Source organism: Vidua chalybeata, chromosome Z, assembly GCF_026979565.1.
Source record: "Vidua chalybeata isolate OUT-0048 chromosome Z, bVidCha1 merged haplotype, whole genome shotgun sequence".
Classification (NCBI taxonomy): Eukaryota; Metazoa; Chordata; class Aves; order Passeriformes; family Viduidae; genus Vidua; species Vidua chalybeata.
Genome location: NC_071570.1, coordinates 41,623,084 through 41,643,133, shown reverse-complemented (window position 1 = coordinate 41,643,133; position 20,050 = coordinate 41,623,084). Strand labels below are relative to the sequence as shown.

The following is a 20,050-nucleotide window of genomic DNA, read 5'->3' as shown; positions in this document are numbered from 1 at the left end:
AGTCAGTGAGAGGGGGGGGTTAGTCAGACAAATTAAGTCATGTGCTAATCATCTTGGCTTCTGAGTTGAGTGGTGGTTAGACACCATGGTGATGAACAGTTGTTTGCTCCCAGAGTCCTATGTAGGAAAATATTTGTACAGAAGGAAGAAGGATGCCTTTATTTGAAACTTGAATATCTATTTTAAGTTTCAAGAATATATAATTTCTAAGCATTATCTGCCTACTGAACAGCTGCCTTCTGTCCTGACAGTGTTGCTTTCTTTAATTCTTCTTAAAGCATAAAATATCAGCACTGGTGGTTTACTAATAGCTGTAGCAATACAATTCCCAATATAGATACATTTGCTTTCTGTTTCCAGTCATAAATTGACTGATCATTCTGTCCTAGAGAAGAAGAAGGAAAGCCCAGAACCTGTACACATTACTTGTATATTCCAATGCCTTTCTGTTGCCATTCACAGAATTTAAAAAGCTGATCCATGGACCAAAAATGTCTTTGCAGCTTGAAGAAACAATCTCAGTCCAAGAGCAGGAAAAGCACACTCTGCCATTCAGTACAGTGACATGTTTTGTATTTAAAACACATACATCATAGTTAATTAGTCCCCCAATGGCTGGTTTAGAAGCCCTCTTGGTTTTGTACCAAGAAGCAGGTGTGAAAATTAAGAAAGAGTGTGTTGTTGAGACAGCAGAATATACATTCTGTTCTTTGTTTGTCTCTTTGTTAAATTAGGTGTCTGTCTGATTCAGGCTTTTGCCCTGCAATTCAGGTACAGTCTCTACAGGCAGAGAGAGACCTGAAGGAATAATGAAGCTGCCTGGGCAAATTATCTAGGTATAGTGGGGAAGCAGTGTGGGTGGAGGTGGGGGGTTTTCTCTGGAGTCACAAAGCAGAGCCAAGTCTTGGACCGTGACTAGAGGGGTGTAGGAGTCTGTGTGTTATGGCTTGAACATCCCGCAATCCTGGGTGCCCTGGACTGCTGCTAGGATTGCAGAGGGATAAATCCACTGTGCAATGTCTCTGGAGGTTGTGGGGATGTTAAACATGTTTTTAATTAGAATTCCTCCATTTGTCCAAACTTGCATTATAAGGCCTCATTTGATGCTCCTGCAATGCTATAAGGCTAGTTTTAGTTGGTTCTTAATTTCCTTGAAGTCAGAAAGGTCAGGGCAGAGTTGATTTGTTTGGATCATGACAGATCTCAAAATTCCAGCTAAGAAAGGCAAATTGTTCAGTTTGGCCTTTCCCAATTTCCCAGTAATTTTCTGTAGTTCTGCATCTAAAGCGTAGAGTCCATCTCCATCCTCAGGAGACCTAGTTCTGTTACAGCTGAATAGCACTTTTTATCTGAAGTTCAAAGCATAGCCCCTGGTATCATTTCAGTTTCATATTCCTTTAATAAATGTTAGGTGCATCACCAGTGAGTAGAAACAGCAGGGGCTGGGTAATTAATTTCAGTATTTTTGATTTCATTTCATCTTAAGCCAACAACAGGAAACTCTGGGGCATATACTTTTTATTGTACTAAATTAAATACTGAACATCAAGCCCTCTAGCAAGGAAAATGAAAAAGTACTCAGGTAATGTAAAATTACGGCTTGTTTCACACCCAGGTCCTTAATAACATGCTTTGGTTTGCAGTGTTCTTAATGAATTTCTGACACTTCAGGGTTACAGTCTGTTGCAAACTGAAACTGGTTTTATTCTGTTTGGTTATGTACTGCTGGGCTCCTCTGTGTATGTGTGTGTATGTGTTCATAGGACTTTCTTCATATTTAGTCGCTACCTGCTGAAACAGTTTCATATGCAAAACTGTAGTTCCTTATAGCAAGGGTACTTCAGATAACATATTTGCTCACTTCTGGAATAAAACAGTTTTATGTATCTTTGTGGATTGATGACTCCCTTTGCACACACCTTGCACCTGCTTTAATACATATTTTTAAGGTAATTTAATATTTGGTGAATACCTGAATGAGGACATTTTTCCTAGGACTAAGCTTACATTAATTAAACTATCCTGGAGAAGAAAAACAAACAAAAGTATATTACATTAAACAGAAAGGTTATGATTGAATGTGTTCACAGGACTTTTGTACTGGTTTAACTTAATCTGACTTAAGATCATAATTTGAAATTGCTGCAGACAGTGTATAGAGAGACTGTGTGCAATCCTGAGTTCCTGCTTTCCATTTCACACCTGAGTTACCTGCCCTGTTAGCTCACATTGGTGCTTTTATTGATGCATGTCTCACATCTGACACAGTAGTCAATTTCTAAATTTTGACAGTAGAAATAACTGTCAGAATTGAGTAGGAAGTATTTGGTGGTGGGAGTAGTCTTATTTCATAATTATGTGAACTTTTAATTTTTTAAGAGGTATGCAAGCAACCAGAGGCTTCTCTTTTGTCAGATGGAGTTGACTACCTGTGCAGTTATAGACTCTGTGCCTGGCTCTTGTATTTCCAGCTGCTGGACACTGTGGTAGCACTAGATGCTTATAATGGCCCAGGTTTTGAACTGTTGAGTTTGCTATCAACAAATACAAATACAGGTATTCGTTGTAGTTAATATACCTATGCAGTTCTAGAAGTGGATTATTTCAGTTGTCTCTGTGTGAGCTGATAAAATAGAATGGCATCCAGAGAGGCACTTTGTGTTTTTCTAGCTTGGTGCCTGATCCAAACAGGGTTCCAGGCAGCAGGAGACATGGATTTGCAGTGACTCTGAGCTCAGCAAGGAGCTTTGTGACATACATGGGTAGAAAATGCTGACAGTTTGGATCCATCTGAGCTTCTCTTCTGTGGTGCTGAAGTGCAGCACTGAGACAAGCTCATAGGGACTATTTGTAATGGAGGTCCTATATCCTCCTCTTAGCACTTGCCTAAGCATGGATTTATTTGTTCATAGCAAGGTGATGAGAGCAGAGGGCATGCTGTTAATTTAAGAACATCATTCCTGGGTGTTCCTCAGCTGTAAGGATATTAAATTAACCTGTTGTTAGGAAGGCAAATAACCCAGATTATAGAGGAACTACCCCCTCTGCCTCCAAATGGTCCAAGTTCTCTGTGCATATTGGAACAGGGGGAACAGAGTGTGAAGATCAGTATCAGGAGCCATCATCTGAAGGCTAATTTTCAGCTTTGATCCCCCTGTCCAGATTCAGTGTGACATGATTTTGTGTGTGTTTGTTCCTGATGAGCATTGTGTATTTTCTGGCACACAGGAGCAGCGGAGAAGAGCTCAAAGCATGGAGCTGAAGACCGGACCCAGAATTTCATCATGGCCATGAAGGATCGCATGAAAATCCGGGAGCGGAACAAGCCTGAGATCTTCGACTTGATCAGAGATGTGTTTTGTGAGAGCAAAATGACACATGCTCAGCAGATGAAGACAGTGAAACAGAGTGTACTTGATGGTACCTCAAAATGGTCAGCAAAGATCACAATCACTGGTGAGTGGGATAGTCATGGGTCTCTTGGTGAGCCTCAAGTAAGAGAGTTGGTGTAAAATTAAACCATAGAGGAAGGGCTTCTCTGACCTCTGTGTCTTTCTGCTGAATGCACATACAGGTATCAGGTGCAGATACCCCTATTGCTGTAGTGCACCATGAGCTGAGGCTCATCAGAATTGCTCTCTGAGGCTCTTAAGAAATGCTCTTATGAAGGATATTCCTGTTTCTCTGGCCATTTTGAGCTGCTGCTTCACCTGGTGGTTGAATATATTGTCTTGTTGCAGGGTGTTGGTAAGCCTTCTGTTTTTCTTTCAGTGGTGTGTGCTCAGGGTCTGCAGGCCAAAGACAAGACGGGGTCCAGTGATCCATATGTAACTGTTCAAGTGGGTAAAACGAAGAAGAGGACAAAAACAATCTTTGGCAATCTGAACCCTGTATGGGAAGAAAAGTTTTACTTGTAAGTGCTCTGACAGGGACTCTCAGCCCCTTGTCACCTGTTTGTATGATCTGTGCTTTGACAGCTGTGTCTTCTCTCTCTGGATGCATTCCCACATCACCTGTAATCTAGGATGGTTCTATTTTTGCTCAGCATTGTGTGTGTGGAGGGTTGACATCTTTAACAATGTATGTAGTGCACACCTATTTATCCCATCTGTCTTCCTTGTGTATACAAGGTGTCTGCTTTATGAACAGTTCTATACCGATGTTCCGAGAGAATGCTAAAGGGAAAAGAAAATATGTAAATCAGCAGCTATTGTTCCTGGCTAAAAAAAAAAAAAAAATCCTTGTAATATGAGAGTAAAATTCATGTAAAAGACTAAGGAAACTTCTGTGACCTATTTCTGGGATCTGCTACTGGTGTTTGGCAACCAAATTTAAAGGTAATTAGTTTTCAGTTGCCTGTGACACCAGCAGCCTCTTCTTTCAGTTTTGGAAAATCAATTTAACAATAACTCAAAGGAGTTATTGTTGTGAGAGAGAGCTTCCAAGACGACCAGTGTATTGAGGTCTGAATTGAAAGCAAAGTCTGGAGGCACAATTCCTTAGATAACATTGTTCCATCCTTCTTTTATTGAATAAGTAATCTGTACCCTCAATTTGTCATTGAAGATGCTAAAAACCAAAATGGAGACATGAAATCCAACAACTGTTTTCTGAAGATTCTGGGTGATCTCATTCAACATTGACAATCTTTATTTCTTTTAATGTGTAAGGTCTTCCATTGTACCATCTCTCTCCTTCCTTTCTTTTCCTCCCTGTTCTTTCCTTAACTGCTTGTGGGGGAGCTCTCTCTGTAAAGGCAATTTGTTGGCATTTTAAATTCAGTTTCATATGAGTACAGCTTTGTCTTTACAATGTACAGTAGAAACAAAATTATTTTTAAGCAATTTTGAGCTGCTCATTAATGTCAGAAAAATCTACTGCTATTTTGAGTGAGTAAGCCCCTGACTTTATTCTTATTTTAATCCAAGGTAACATTTCTGCTTGGTAAGTAGTAAGAATGCTTAGGTGCTATTTGGATAACTCTAGTCTCAATAGCAGCAAGTCTGTGTAGGAGCCTTAAGGACCTTGATTTACCATGCCAAGTAGTTACCATGGTATTTGCAGTGTGCTCCCTTCTAATTTTAGGAGCTTCAGCAAATACTCAGTTTAAAGATAGATAGCAGAGTGTGATAAATGTCACTGTTTTAACGGTGACACTCTTTAGATTTAGTCGCCATGTCTGTGATTCAGCAGATAACATGCTCTTGGGCATTAAAGTTGATGCTGCTTTCTGTCTTGCCTCTGGTGGTTGCCTTCCTTACCTTGGAAAAGCTGGAGGAGATGAAGGGAATGAGTACAGTTTCCACACTGATGGCTGGAGAGCATTCAGTACTGCAATCAGTGTGTTGTTTCATTTTGACATTAGTAGATGTCAAAGCTCACCTTCTGCCGGATGAAGAGAGAGTCTTTTAGAAGCGTGTGCAGCACTGGTTTTCTACACATCCCTGTTTCTATTTTGCACTTATGGATCTTTTTGCAGCTTACAGCTCTTTAGGTTCTAAAATTTCCTAACCCATAATCAAATGGAAATTTAAATCAACACATTCAGGCCCAAAATACCCATTACATACAAGGCTTTTTTAGGCGAGATTGTCAGGTCAGTCAATAGATTGTCAAATTTTAAAGGGTTGGATGGGGAGATGTCTTTGATTTTTGAAATGAGGTTAATTTCTTGTAGTGAGAGCAAGGTGTGCTGGTAGTTACTGAAAGCCTTGCAGTAGACATATGAAAGCTTTGATGTTCAAAATGGTTAAACAATTAAAAAGGAGCAAGATGTATAAGTAGAGAGGTCAGTTACTAATGTGTGTGTCAGCAGTGCTGGCTTGGTGGGCTTGTTTGTAGCTGATGTTCATTAGGTGCCTAGTGCCTTCCATGTGATCACAATTCCAGTGTGTTTTCAAAGGCTGAATGTAGAGCCAGAAATCTGTGGGCATGAGTCATTAGAATTATCACACTGTTATTATAACCATGGCATGAATGAAGGCACACATTGTACAAATGAGTGATGCAATTCTTTCTACAAGCTCTATAAAGTTTATTAAAAGCAGCTTAAATAGGTTTGAAATTTTTTGTCTCTGGTATTTTAAATAGGAGGGGTTTGTACTTATTTACAGTGATTGATAGAAAAGTATATACACTTAAATATTTCTCCCTAAAAATGGCTTTGTTTGTTTTCTTTGTATTTTAAGAAAAAAAAATAATGTGGTAGGTTTGACCCAATTCTAAAGTCCAGATTTAGAATCATATTTTAGAAAAGGCAAAGTTGAAAAAGCTTTGGGTTTCCATTATAAGTGCTTTGTAGGTCATTACTAGCCCGTGTAACTGTAGGCATCTGCTTTGATTAATCACCAGTTCTCGCAGTGTATTCATGTTGCCTGAGCAAGCGATTTGTAGGCTGTTTCTGTCTGAAAATTAGCTCTTTGTATATTTACATCTATAGCTTTAGGAAATAGGTTGTTATGGAGAGGTTTTTGTGTATTTCATCAGCATTTGAAGGTCTTTGAAAACATAAGGTGTTGATTTTTCTGCTCTGTTCAAAGTGTTGCAGGCTTGATGCAAACTCTGCATATGTGGTGCTTGGCAGCAGAAAGCTTGGTAGGGGACTCCAGCCACTGCTGTAGCATAATGTTCTATGAACATGCACTCAGGAAACCCTGCTTCCCTTGGATTTACATCCCCTTCCCTCCTGCAGTAAATCCTAATTTCTTTCCTCTAGTTGTGATAAGCAGGCTTATAGATGTCCTCCTCCATTCGCTGTGTACTTTTCTCCCCATGCCCTCAGCTCCCTTCCCTTGGCCTTAGCTCTGGCTGGACAGAAGGCAGCAGGGATTCTGAGTTGTCTGTCGTGGTTGGTCCATGAGAGCCAGCTGGCTGCAGGCTTTCCAGGGACAGCAGCTGGTATGGGTTTTTCTTCTCCATCTAGCTGGAGTTTTTCACAAAACCTGTTGGAACATAGAAGCTTTCATAACAAGTCTGCATAACTCTTGTTTCCTTAGGAAGCAGTCCAGTAATATTAGAAGGAAGCTATTTTTTGCCATATTCAGTGCAATTAAACAAGACAGTAATTCCCCATTTAGACATGTTTTAGACTGTCTGGAAATTACAGGGTTCCTGGAATCTTTTTTTTTTTTCTGTAAAGGCTGAAGCTGAGCATCATTTTGCATGGGTTACAATAGGAGACAGCGCTCAGAAGGATAAAGCTGGCCAAAGGGCAGTTTCAGTTTTAAAGGGAGAGCTTTGGGGTTGTTTGGAGGCTGCTTGTCCATACCTTTTGTTCAGGGAATGCCATAGTTTTTAAAGACTGTGAGCACTAAATGTTACTGTTCTTTCTGGTGTAGATGCAAAATTACTTGTTCATTTTACAGTAATATCCCCTTGAGGTTGTATGATCTGAGTACAGCTGTGTGTGAAGCTTTGAATGGTGGGTGTGAAGCCATTGCCTGGAACAGATTACATTGTCTCTGAACAGGTTGCAAGAGGCATGTTTATTTTCCCCCCTCAGACTCCCTTCACTGTGTGGCAGAGGCTATCCAGTTTGTCTCGCTTTCATTAATGTCCAGGTACTGCAGATCCTGAAACTGACACTCTAGTAAAATCTCACTTGTTTCCCTGCTCAGTTACCAAGATTAGACTTAAATCTGAATGCAGACCTGATGCCTCGTGGCAAGCACCAGTTGGAAAGCTGAGTTAATGTACCTAGTGATGTAAAATGCAGAATCACTTTATCTGCTCTTTGTACTTAGAAGAGCTGCATCATTAATTAGTCAGTTGGTGTTGTAACATTGGGTAACAGCAAATGATTGTACTTGTTCTCCTAAGAAAAGAGGTTCATGCTAGTAAGAAGTGAAAATTAATTTCTTTGTTCTTAGCAACAACGGGCTTTCAGGGCATATTATTGTGCTGTCATGCTTAACTTAAAAAGTACTGAGGATTTTCCTTCATTCTCTTTCCACTTTGATTTTGCCTTAGGTGTTTTCTCCACTGTCCTTTTTTCTCCCTAAAAGAGGAGTCTTGTCATAATTTTAAAATGAGCCTCTTGTTAGAAGTTTTTTGCCTTCCATTCTCGCTGCAGTTGGCCAGAGCTGAGCTGCCAATTGGACCCTGCAATGTTTTGACACTTCCCTTTGAACTACATTCGAATCCTCCTGCTTTTTCAGCTTTAGCATTTCCCAAAACAACTTGTTTTCTTCTCCTCCTCTGTTTGTTGTTGCAACTTTTTACTGGGCTTTCACATACTGGTTGCTACAGCTACTCCTTCCTTTCTCATTTTCCAAAAAATCACTACCTTTTTTTAGGCTTTGCTCCTCAGAAGCAGAACTGTACTCTTCAAATGATCACAGGTCCTAAAATCTTGCTGATCTGTTCTCTCCTTTGCATTTTCCCACCTCCGGTACTCTCACGCATTATTTCTGTAAGCAGCTCTGCACTTTCTTTCTTTCTCTTTCTATACCATTGTATGAAATGTCCCCTGCACTGGACTGTGGAACTTGACAGGCCCTTCTTTAGAACTGTGTCAGCAGGAAGGAAACTGCTCACAGAATACAAACACACAGACATTCACTAGACTCCTTGAACCATAAATATTTTCTGTTCAATTAAAAAAAACCAAAAAACACCCCAAAAAAAACCAACAAAAAACAAACAAACAAAAAAAAAAAACCTACTTCATTCTGGGCTTGACTGACCTACATTACAATCTGCAAAATGCTGTTGCTTCCTCTGGTCTTTTACTTTCCCTGTCTGTTCTTGTGAAAGTGCTCTGCACTTTCTTTCTTTCTCTTTCTATACCATTGTATGAAATGTCCCCTGCACTGGACTGTGGAACTTGACAGGCCCTTCTTTAGAACTGTGTCAGCAGGAAGGAAACTGCTCACAGAATACAAACACACAGACATTCACTAGACTCCTTGAACCATAAATATTTTCTGTTCAATTAAAAAAAACCAAAAAAACACCCAAAAAAAAACCAACAAAAAACAAACAAACAAAAAAAAAAAACCTACTTCATTCTGGGCTTGACTGACCTACATTACAATCTGCAAAATGCTGTTGCTTCCTCTGGTCTTTTACTTTCCCTGTCTGTTCTTGTGTAAATCTACGTGTTGTGTTTTGTCTTTATTAGCTTGTTAGCTCTACAGGGTAAAATTAGCAAATTCAGCACAAATGTTGTTGGAGTTTTTGTTTTGAAGAATGAATCATTAGTTCAGAAGTAGTATTCTGGTCATTTTTTGACACTTCTCCTTTTACTTTCTCTCCGCATTTTGAAGGAGATGAGGCACGGTCAATGACCTGTCCCAGACCCCTGACATCATCCAAGCCCATCTGGCCCAGCCTTTACAGACTGGCAGAGATCTCAGAACTAAGAATCTTTTCCTACATTTTTTTTTTCAGAAGTTGGAGCTACATTAGAGTTATACAAATTACTAACTTCATTGTGGGAGGAACTATAGTGTAAATTCAACAGTTGCTTGTTCTGTTTAGCCACCAATATACTAATTACTCTGTGTGTGGGCATGTCACAGTGTGAGCAGACCAGAATTAACCACAGCTTCATGTGCTCTCATGCTTCCCCTCAGCTGGGCATGGGAAGAGACCAAATATTGACAGTGCAGGGGACGTGTGTGGGTGCTGGGGCTTCAGTGCTGTGTAAGACTAAAGGGGAATGTGGCAAAATAGATGGAGGTAGAGAGTGGGAAAGTGAGCAAGTCAGGCTCAGCTGCTTCCAGTGCAACAATGACTGGCTTGAAGCAGAAAATCTTAATGAAAAAAAAACCTGATTTTAATTTTTCTTTTAGATTTTATATGCTGTTTCTGGAAAATGTTATTTCATTTGGTAGCTTGAAGTGTAAAAGTAAGTGCTTTTATAAAAATGACACCACTCCAAACACTGAAACAATATGGATAAAAAATAAAAGGTTTGAGCCATGTATATAGCAAACCTGGTTTCCAGTCTCTTGATCTCTGAAATGGACCTGAAAGTATTTGGTAATTTCTTCCTTTTGGTGGGGTCACAGAGTGTTTCTTTTCTCTGCATCCTCTTGGGAAAAGCTGTAAGAGCTCAGCTGTAGGAGAGTGGACAGACATACGTGTGCACACAGTGAAATCAAGCTTCATAAAAACATAGCAAGAAGTGGGGTAGGCATCTTGAGAAATGTGCCAGCTCCTGTATTAATGATGGGGAGAGCTTCTAGCAGCAGGGCTTGTTAGCCACAGTCTTACGGAGTTGTGTCACTGTCACAAATTGGAAGCTATTTATCATTAATTAGAAAATTCTCACCCAGCAGCAAGCCCAAGTCTTCCAATGCTCCTGATTCTGTTTTGGGGTGCTCACTGAAAAGTGAACTGGTTTTGACACAACTGTGTTGTTTCACCAAATCAAGGCCTATGGTTCTACAGACATACATGTCTGATGGTAAGCTCCCAGCTCAAGGCTTTCAGCTGCAGTAAGCAAGTGATAAAGCTCACTCTCTGGCATGGGACCAACACAAAGAAAGCAAGGTGAGCAGTCTCTTAAAAACAACAAGGAAAGGTGTGGTAAAATAGAAGCTTTAGTAGCTCAGTAAATGCTATTGCAAGGCTTCCTGTAGGATGTTGCAGTGAGTTATGGTGCTGTATTTGAGTGGAGGATGATAGCCAGCCACCTCAGAAGCAGGGGATGATGTGTGTGGGACAGCTTAAGTTAGATTTAGGTTTGAACGGTGAATGTTTTCCTTAAGGAAAGAACATTGGAAGCAAAGAAAAAAGACCATAGTGGTCCTAGCAAAGAGCTGTCAGCCAGAAAGTGATGTCTGAAGAAGTCAGGAGTTAACTTATGGATGCTTAGTAAATGGGACTGTGTCCCAGTTGTGTTTTGAGGCACCCGTGCGTTTCTGAACACTGAGCCTCTACAATACTGCCAGACTGTATAGTGGTACACTGTGTCAGGAATAGAGGATTTCTTTTTCATGCTTAGGCTGTATTGCTGGTAGACATGGCAAAGCAGTCAGATAAATTTGAGAGCTACAAAGAGCAGGAATTCCAACCATTCCCTGTTTGTGAACACTTGTTTACACAGTTTTGTTGGGAAGACATTCTTGAAGGAAAGGAGGAGGGAGAGGAGAGTGAAGATGGGAGGCAGACATTGGGCCTCTTTTATTCTGAACTCTAAATACAGATTTGATTGCACAGTAAAGGCAGAGAGCAGTGATGTGCTCTGCCTGTGATCTGAGCTTCATGGAATTGCCTCTAACCTTGTCCATATAATTCCCAGCTATTCCCCTCTACTGGAAAAATCTGTAGGAGCTGCATGGATGTCTGTTAAAAGTTGTCCTGAATCACAATGGTGGCAGTAAGAGTCCAGATGGTTTCTTGGCAGAGAGCATGCTGATAACCAGCCACTGCCACATCCTATTGACCAGGCTTAGCAGAGCTCTTCTGACCCATTTCTTCTTTCTCCCTGTTGCTTAGCAACAGATGCAGCATGTTAATGTTAAAAAGGCTGGAAAACAGGCCTTCAGCAGCAGTTGCCTGTTTTCATAGGTTTTATTTGCTTGAGGCTAGACATTTGTAGTGGTTATATGGTGAGTAATCACCCTTGTCATGGTCTCATATGAGCATTCAAATTGCTTTATTGCACGCCCTGTAAATGAGCAGAGCTGTTACAATACAGTTCTACCCACTTCTGACATGCAAGAGCCTGTTTGGATATACAAAAGGTATCTGAAACACCTGAAAAAGGGGGAGAGTCTGTAAATCCTGTCTGTGCATTAAAGTGGAGGGTGCTGATTCATCAAACAGTAAACTGCTTCTTTTAATGGAAATGTCTTTATCGATCTGCCCAGAGCACAAAGTATCAGTCTAAGCTGTGACTAATAGGCAAAATCAATTCTAGCAATTACATAGCAATGCTTTAACTACTGTTTCACACCCGTTCCCTTCAGGCAGTGTAGTGTATCATCTGATTGTAACGTATTATGCATTGATACACTACTGCTTTGTGACTGTCTTGAAGAAAGAGATCTACCTCCACCTGAGATATTTATCCTTGGTTAGAAGCCAGCACAAAGGGTGTTCTCACAGGTCTTCACTGGGCTAACCTAGAAGCTGCATAAAGACAGGTAGCCCTTACAGCCTACAGCTGAGCAGGAGGTCATTGATGGAGAGAGCTGTTGAAACCAGATGATGATTGTCATTTTTGGTGGGGGTGTATGTTGGCATTAACCAGCCTAGCTTTCCCTAGGCTTCTGTGGGTTTCAAAGCAAAACTGACAGCTGTGGAGAGAATTCCCAAGTTCTGTGAGCTACTGCTGAGAGTGAGGACAAGCAGCAGAGTCACAGCTGCTTGGGAAGTCAGAAGTTGGTGGCTGAGGTTGGGGCAGGGTGGTCGTTCAGTGTGCATTTAGAGTATCTGCCATGTCACAGGGCCATTTAGAGTGCACCAACAAGTTGTTGTGGGGTTCATATCAGACACTCCACTTTTGAATAAATATGCATTGTTTACACTTTGCTAATACATCTCTCTGATGTTGGAGGAGTGGGTCAAGAGGAGTACAGAGAATGTAGCAAATAAATGTTGGCTGCATTGCACACTCTTAAAATTACATTTTCTCTTGTTTGCAGTGAGTGCCATAATTCCTCTGACCGGATCAAGGTGCGAGTGTGGGATGAAGATGATGACATCAAGTCTCGTGTCAAGCAGAGGCTGAAACGCGAGTCAGATGATTTCCTGGGGCAAACAATCATTGAAGTTCGCACTCTGAGTGGAGAAATGGATGTTTGGTACAACCTTGGTGAGCAGGGCCTTGGGACTGAAAACATGTTATGTGTTGATTTGGGAATGTTTGAGAGCACTTGGATGCATGTAGACAATTTACAAGAAAGGGGGAAAAAAGTCTGTGTGGTTTCAAGGACATATGATGCTGCTGCAGAGCAGCTGCAAAGCTGATCCCAGTTAAAATGGCGTACAATGTGCCAGAAGGTCGATGTTTTTTCTCTGTCAGCTATTTAAAAATACAATGGAAGAAATGCTTGGAGGAAAACTCTATTCCGCCTCTGCTGGAGACGTGCTGTCCTGTGTTCTTTTTTTTGGTGCCAACACAAGCATTTTACCAGTCTATAAGAACTTCAGGTGCACTGCACTGGGCTGGCAAGTTGTTGAGACCTTTTCCAGTGACTGCTGTAGAAAGTACCAGCAAGCAACCAGATGGTGCTGAGCTGACAGGCACTGTGGACCTGTCATTTCCTAGGAGATCCAAAATCTTCTTCCAGCAGTTCCCAGGAGTTCAGGGCTATGGTGAAGTTAGGGGCAAATTCCATATCAGTCAGCCCTGTTCTCAGAAAAGGAGTCTATCCTTGGTGGTTCTAGTTCAGCTGACTGAATCCAAGACCCTGTAGCATATTTGCTGGCAGAAAGGCTGTCTTATGTCTAAAAATGTACGTGTTCTAATTAGATGTATCATATTGAGGGTATATCAGGGCAGTTGTTTTGCTGATGTCTACTTAGTATTATTCAATGTTTTGAAAAAAAGGAGAAAGTTTTCTCTGTGGTGTCTCAGCCCAAGGTTTCAGCAGTTTCTTTTGCCAGTGTTGTCACCCTGAGATGGCTGTGCTCTGAACATGAAGAATGCATATAATTGCTGATGGTTTTTGCCTTCTAGAGAAGCGAACAGATAAGTCTGCAGTGTCGGGGGCTATTCGCCTGCAAATCAGTGTGGAGATCAAAGGCGAGGAGAAAGTAGCTCCATATCATGTTCAGTACACTTGCCTTCATGAGGTAAGGCGTGTGAATATCTGTTCATTCTGACTTTTGAAGAAGCAATTTTCTGACCTTTTTTTCCTCGAAATCTTCCTCCTTGCCCTAGGTGAGGCTTCTTTTTCCTGCCATGCATGTCTGGTAACATTCTGAATCATCAAACACACATTTGTCAGGGAGGAAAAGGCAACTTTAAGCTGTCTCCCTGACACTGGAGACTGGCTGGCTCATTGTGTCTCACTGTCACAGCTGTGCTACTGTTAGAGATCAGGCTTTGGTTCCACTCAGAGCCCATGATGAGTTTAAGGTGGAGAGACCTGTGAATTTCCTTGGGTGATGTTTTCAACATGTACTGTAGCTCTGTCTTTCTTTAGAGGAAACATACTAAAATGCATTATGAGTAAATTCTGATGGAGGAGAGAGTCTCTGTCTTGAGCTGTTGAGTGATGGAGATATTGGTGGTATAAATTCTTACATGCTGCTGCAGTGGTGTGTAGTTATGAAGAACTGTTGGGGAACAGAAGATTAAGCTGAGGTTTCTGGGTACTGACCTGTCTCAGGATGGACTGAGCTAGACAGACAGTGCTGCAGAAGTTGGGAGAAATCCAAAGATGACTTGCGAGAAAGACTAAAGGGAAAACCCTCTCCTGGAAAGATGCCCAGTCTGTCTGTGTCAAAGAAAAGGCAGGCAGCAGGGTCAGTCTCAAAAGTGCCTGAATAAGGAAGAGTTGTCAGAGCCCTGTATACAAGAATATCCTGAGGTCAGTGAGGGTTAAGCAAATTCTTCTTACACAGAGAAGGACAGTTGTATCACAGAGAGGAATGTTCATCTACAGGAACAGCATATTTATCCAGTCACTGAGCTGGAGGAGCTCTGTCTTCTGGCCTTACCAGGGAACTCTCTGTAAGATAAATATGAAGCTTAGAAAGTAGGCTTCTTTTAGTAGGCTGTGTTGTATCCTTCAATCATATTTATTGTTTTTCATTTCGGTGATGGCTACTATTTGGTAAGCTGTTTTGGTGTTGTGCTTTGAACGTGCATGATCATTTGCTGCTCTTTTTTTTTTTTTGCAAATAGGTATCTTTTTAACTATCACTTTTTTCTTTTGTATATTCTAAAATGGAGATGATTTACAGCAAGAATAATATAATCAGGAAGAATAGTACTGTAAAGAAGAGTCCTCTAGCTACGAATGAGATCATTAGACTTTTGCATCGCTTACTGTAGGGAGCCACTCTCTGAAAGGCTGATGAATCTGTAAATGACATGAATTTGAGGATAACTGAGAAGAATTGCACTGAGCTGAATGTGCAATTTCTGCACAGCAATGATAGCTGAAAACTTTTGCAGTGTTAGATAAAATGCAAGGTTATGTTGAATAGTAATAGAAACATTTAGTTGTCAGGGTTGATCTTAAGGGTATGCTTTTCAGGAAAAGAAATCTGTTTGGACAGTTCTGTATAGTAATAATTACAGTGCTAATACAGAGCTGTAACGTCAGCTAGTTTAAATAGCTTGTCCATATTAAGGCATTTTCATGATGAGGACAGAAAGGCGTAGGTTTCAGGAAAACTAGTGTGTGGTTTCAGTGCACTGAAGCATTCTTCTGCATCATTCATATTGTCTACTGGGTAAAGTTGTAGTTTTGCATGTGAAAAATTCAGCTGTGAGATTCATTCAAGAAGAAAAGAAGGTAAAAGCAGAAAATACAGAGTGGGCAGGGGGAAAAAAGAGGAGGAGAAAAAAGAAAATTCTGCTAGTGCCACCCCATCAGCAGTTCCATGCTCTTCATGAACCTTACTTAGCAGCTTCAGCAGTCTCACATACAAACTTGTTTTGTTTTTCAGAATCTCTTTCACCATCTCACAGATGTGCAAGGGAATGGGGTGGTGAAGATCCCTGATGCCAAAGGAGATGATGCATGGAAGGTGTATTTTGATGAGACAGCCCAAGAGATTGTGGATGAATTTGCAATGCGTTACGGCATTGAGTCTATATACCAGGCCATGACGTAAGATGCATTTCCTGTATTCCTTAGTGCAGATAATTGGTGTAACTGATGGATGTAACTCTCACTGTTTAGCAGATGAAGTGTATCAGTAATGGAAAGCTTGGCAGCAGCAGCAGCTGCTCCTTATGGGGCTTACTGTGAATGGGACAAGACTTCCTGTCTTTGAATCACTGATGTCCTCAAAGTCTAAAAATTATTGTCTGCCGTTTCTGTTTTGAGACTCTCAAATCTCTCTTTGAGAGCTCTTCTGTTAAAAAAGTGTTGCTCGAGGTTCCCACTGAAGATTTCTGATATGAGAAGGGATGAGGTTTTGTGGAAGCATTTGTACTATATGTTGTCACAAATGTTACAGTTCTTTGAAGTGACTGATTTCCCAGGTGCTGCTGAAAGCACTTCCAGAAAGTTTGAGTAATGGTGCCACTGATTTGTCCTCTTTGGAGCTAGGTTAATGCAGTTCTGTATCTTCAAAGAACATTTTCCTTGTCATTATACTTTTACTTGGATTTGGGATTAGTCATTCTTCCTCTTAAAGACTAGTATTGTTATGCTTAGCTCATTTCTTACGTCAAAAGTGGTATAAAATGTAGCAGACAAAAGTGAAGTTTTTCATGTTAGAAGCTAAAAGTTTTTGGTTATGGGTCCTTAGATGAGTCATGAGCTGTACTTATGTCACCTTGCAACAAACTTTTCTGCCTATTGGTTTAAGCCAAAATGGAAAAGAATTCGTAGGTTTCTCTGGAGGTCTAGTTACTTCTTATAGCAGGGCTAACTTGAAAGTTGGACTGGACTGCTCAGGAATGTGAAAAATTTCCAAGGATGAAGGTGGAAGCCTCTCTGATTAGATCCCCATTCCTCACAGCTTCTCTTCTTAAAGCTAAAGGAAGCCATTTCATGTGCTTATATTTACCCAGTGCCTAAATGACCAGTTGGTATGTAAATGTTATGTTACAAGCATGGTTTTAAACTTAAAGAGGTTAGATTTGGGATAGATAAAAGGACAAAATCTTTTACAGTGAGGGTGGTGAAAGAGTGGATGGATAGGCTAAGCTGCCCAGAGAGGTGGTGGATGTCCTACCTAACCTAGAGGTGTTCAAGGTCATATTGGATGGGATTTTGAGCAGCCAGGTGAGGTTGGAGCAGCCAGGTGAGGTTGGAGCAGTCCCTGATCACTGCAGAGGACTAGATGACCTTTAAAGATCCCCTCCAACCCAAACTGTTCTGTAATTCTGTGAGTCCCTCAGGGAGAAAATTATATTTGTAAAGTGGTTCCCAGACTAGATTAGATTTCTCAGTGAGTATTTCTGCATAAAAATGGACCATCTCTTCTGCCTCCTGAAATGAACTTGCCATTTCCCTTAATATAAGACCTCTTAAGCTCTGATTTATATTTTTTTAGGACTAACAGATTTTTTAAAAATTTTTAAATCATTTCATGAGCCTGGATGCTCCTAGCATAATTCTGAGATTTCCTAGAGGAGGGTTCCCTGCATTTAATGAGAGAATGGGAAAATGCAAATGAATGTGCACGCTTCTTGCAGGCTGAATGGGTTAGCCATAAGGAATCACACGTCAGTGCAGCACACGAAATACTAGTCTGTACTCTCACTGGCCATTAATGCTTTCCAGCTGCTACCACCTCATGACACCTCAGAATCTGTGTCTGCCTCAGGCAGGAGCAAATCGTGTCAATTTCCTTGTGTCAGGCTTGGTTCTAGGAATTGGCATCAGGACCTAGGGCATCACTAAGGCACATACTGTCAGCAACAGATGGTTGAGAAGCTGTTTTATGATCTGGAAATGGCTGCAGTGAAGGGATTTCTGTTTGTTTTGAGCTGTTGTCTATATGTCACCTTTCTGAATAAAAACTCTGAGATGCTGGAGTTCTATAAAGTGATGAAACATAACTTCCATCTGTTCATGGTGCCCACCAGCAGAAGGGGTCTACTAAAGGGATGAAGTCAAGTCCTGCTGCACAAAAGAGACCAGAATGACTTACATCACTGTCCTTTTGCAGGCATTTTGCATGTCTCTCCTCAAAATACATGTGCCCAGGCGTGCCAGCTGTGATGAGCACCTTACTTGCCAATATCAATGCTTATTATGCACACACCACTGCCTCCACAAATGTGTCTGCTTCGGACCGCTTTGCAGCCTCCAATTTTGGGGTAGGTTTGTGTACTTGGTGATGTTGCAGTTGGACTTCTTTAATTTGCTACAATGCTTCCACCCTTCAGTAAATAACTTATTCTGCTTAAAGAACATTAAATTTGTGAGGCGTTCAAAGCAGTGGAACTCTTTTACACCAGACAAAGAGCATGGGTTTATTGTCCTCATCATCACACATTTCAGATATCAATCAGTGTAATGCATTGTGATATTGATTCTTTATGTTCACATTACAGTGGAGCACAGATGGAATGGATTGAGCAAACAATACTAACTCTGCATGTTAGTGCTGTTGGTAAAATATACCATGTGATCTGGTAATTTCAGAACTTTGTTTTTAAAAACGGCAACTGCTTTAGGAGAAAAAAAGCACCACCACAAAAGAAGTCTATCCCCTCAATGGTTAAAATGTTTTGTATATTATTTGTGGTGGAGTTGAGCATACTGGAAAAGTATTTGGAAAAGCTCATGCCTCCTATCAGGCTGAGTATTAATAGATTGAGGACATGTTCACAATGCCAAATCAGAATTCAGTGGAGAGACCTGACCTCAAGAAGTTATGTCACAAGAAGCCTGTAGTACTTGTCACATATCTAGATAAGATCATAGAGTTGTATTATTGCTCTGAATTAGACCCATTTCTGCCTGTAATTTTTTCATCTCTGAATAAGTATTTTCTCTCAAATACAAGCTTGGTGTAAATTGTAGATGGAAAGTCAAAATGGTTTCTGTTCTGCCTCTACTTCAGAGTGATAATGGAGGGGTTTTTTCTGACAATTTTGATATTTCACAGACTTCAGAAATAATTACAGTTTTAAAGTAAATCCAAGAATTGAAAGAAAATACCATTTGCACAATGCCATGTATCCATACTGCTTTCTCCTGCTCTCATGAGATCTGACACTCATTACCTGATACCTTGCTGCTTTGAACATGGATTGGACAGTGGTGGTATGTGAATGTTTACTGGTGCTTTCTGCTCAACAGAAAGAACGATTTGTAAAGCTTCTGGATCAGCTTCATAATTCACTTCGGATTGATCTCTCAATGTACAGGGTGAGTGGGAATAAACAGAATCCTTTCAGGTATTCTGGCAGGCAGTGTGGAAACACACCATTTGGATTTCTCTTACATTTCTAACTTCTTGCGTCGTTTGTGTCTTAAGGAATTGTCATGACAAGCTTGTTGCTCAAATGTACTGTTTTGTTTTGCTCATGGATCAAACTTAGACCTTGTTTTTTTCTTCCATTGTAATTTGCTCAAGACATTTGAAATAATTTGAGCATTGTGAACTGTGCTTATCTCTGGTACTTCCCCAGAAGTTTCCAATCTGAGATGGATTGGATTAAATAATTTTAATTACTCTTTTCAGCTACTTCCCTAAAAAGGGAAAACAGACTTGTTCTCCCCTACTATGACAGAAATATTTTAGAGCACCTTGTTGGCATTTATTTAAGGTTTGGCAAACTGAAATCATGATGCATGGTCAGGTTTGAGATTCCCACCCCTCCCCCCCCCTTCAGCAGATTGTGATGAGATGAGTTTCAGATGCCGGCATTAGTCCAACAAGCTTCATAAACCCTCCACTTTCTTTGCTACTCCTGAGTTAATACTGTCTTGTCATGCAACTTGGCTGTTTTTTTCTCTTAAATTCCTTGCTACATTATTTCAATCAGTGACTAATTAATTGAAAATATTGAAAATGGTGGCAAAATGTGAGCTTCAATTTTATTTAGTTATTCACTTCTGATTTTAGCATTTACCTGAAATACAGAAAAATGTATAGAGGAGAAAAACACAAGAAGATAAAGAGAAGTGCATTAGGAAGAAAAAAGAAAAGGGGAAAGGTGCAAAAGAAGATAAAAGGAATATTGTGTGAAGAGCTATTCTAAAGCTACATTACTAGAAACAGAAGGTCAAAATAGAGGCAACTGATCCACGGAGTAACAGAGGGAAAATTATCAACCCATGACAATAGGCATCTGTAGCAGTGTTGCCTTTTTTGTTTGCTTGGTGTTCAGTAAAAGCTGCTTTTTGGTGGCTAATGCAACTGAAATGTGTGCAAACAAATAAGATCTTATATAAAAGAACAGAAAAGATTTGTGTAGTTTAAATAATTTAGGTGTAATCTAATCGATATTATA

The 20,050-nt window shown here is 40.5% G+C and overlaps 1 protein-coding gene across 5 annotated transcripts in view; it reads left to right on the top strand.

The window, feature by feature from the left end:
• Positions 1 to 20,050, top strand: part of UNC13B (unc-13 homolog B) — a 206,015-nt gene that overhangs the window by 132,379 nt on the left and 53,586 nt on the right. For all 5 annotated transcript variants that reach the window (XM_053931585.1, XM_053931584.1, XM_053931583.1 and 2 more), the window contains 7 exons: positions 3,229 to 3,456; positions 3,772 to 3,913; positions 12,597 to 12,766; positions 13,634 to 13,749; positions 15,577 to 15,740; positions 17,755 to 17,905; positions 18,894 to 18,962. In XM_053931585.1, the coding sequence (XP_053787560.1) occupies positions 3,229 to 3,456; positions 3,772 to 3,913; positions 12,597 to 12,766; positions 13,634 to 13,749; positions 15,577 to 15,740; positions 17,755 to 17,905; positions 18,894 to 18,962 (1,040 nt within the window). The remainder of the gene's footprint in view (positions 1 to 3,228; positions 3,457 to 3,771; positions 3,914 to 12,596; positions 12,767 to 13,633; positions 13,750 to 15,576; positions 15,741 to 17,754; positions 17,906 to 18,893; positions 18,963 to 20,050) is intronic.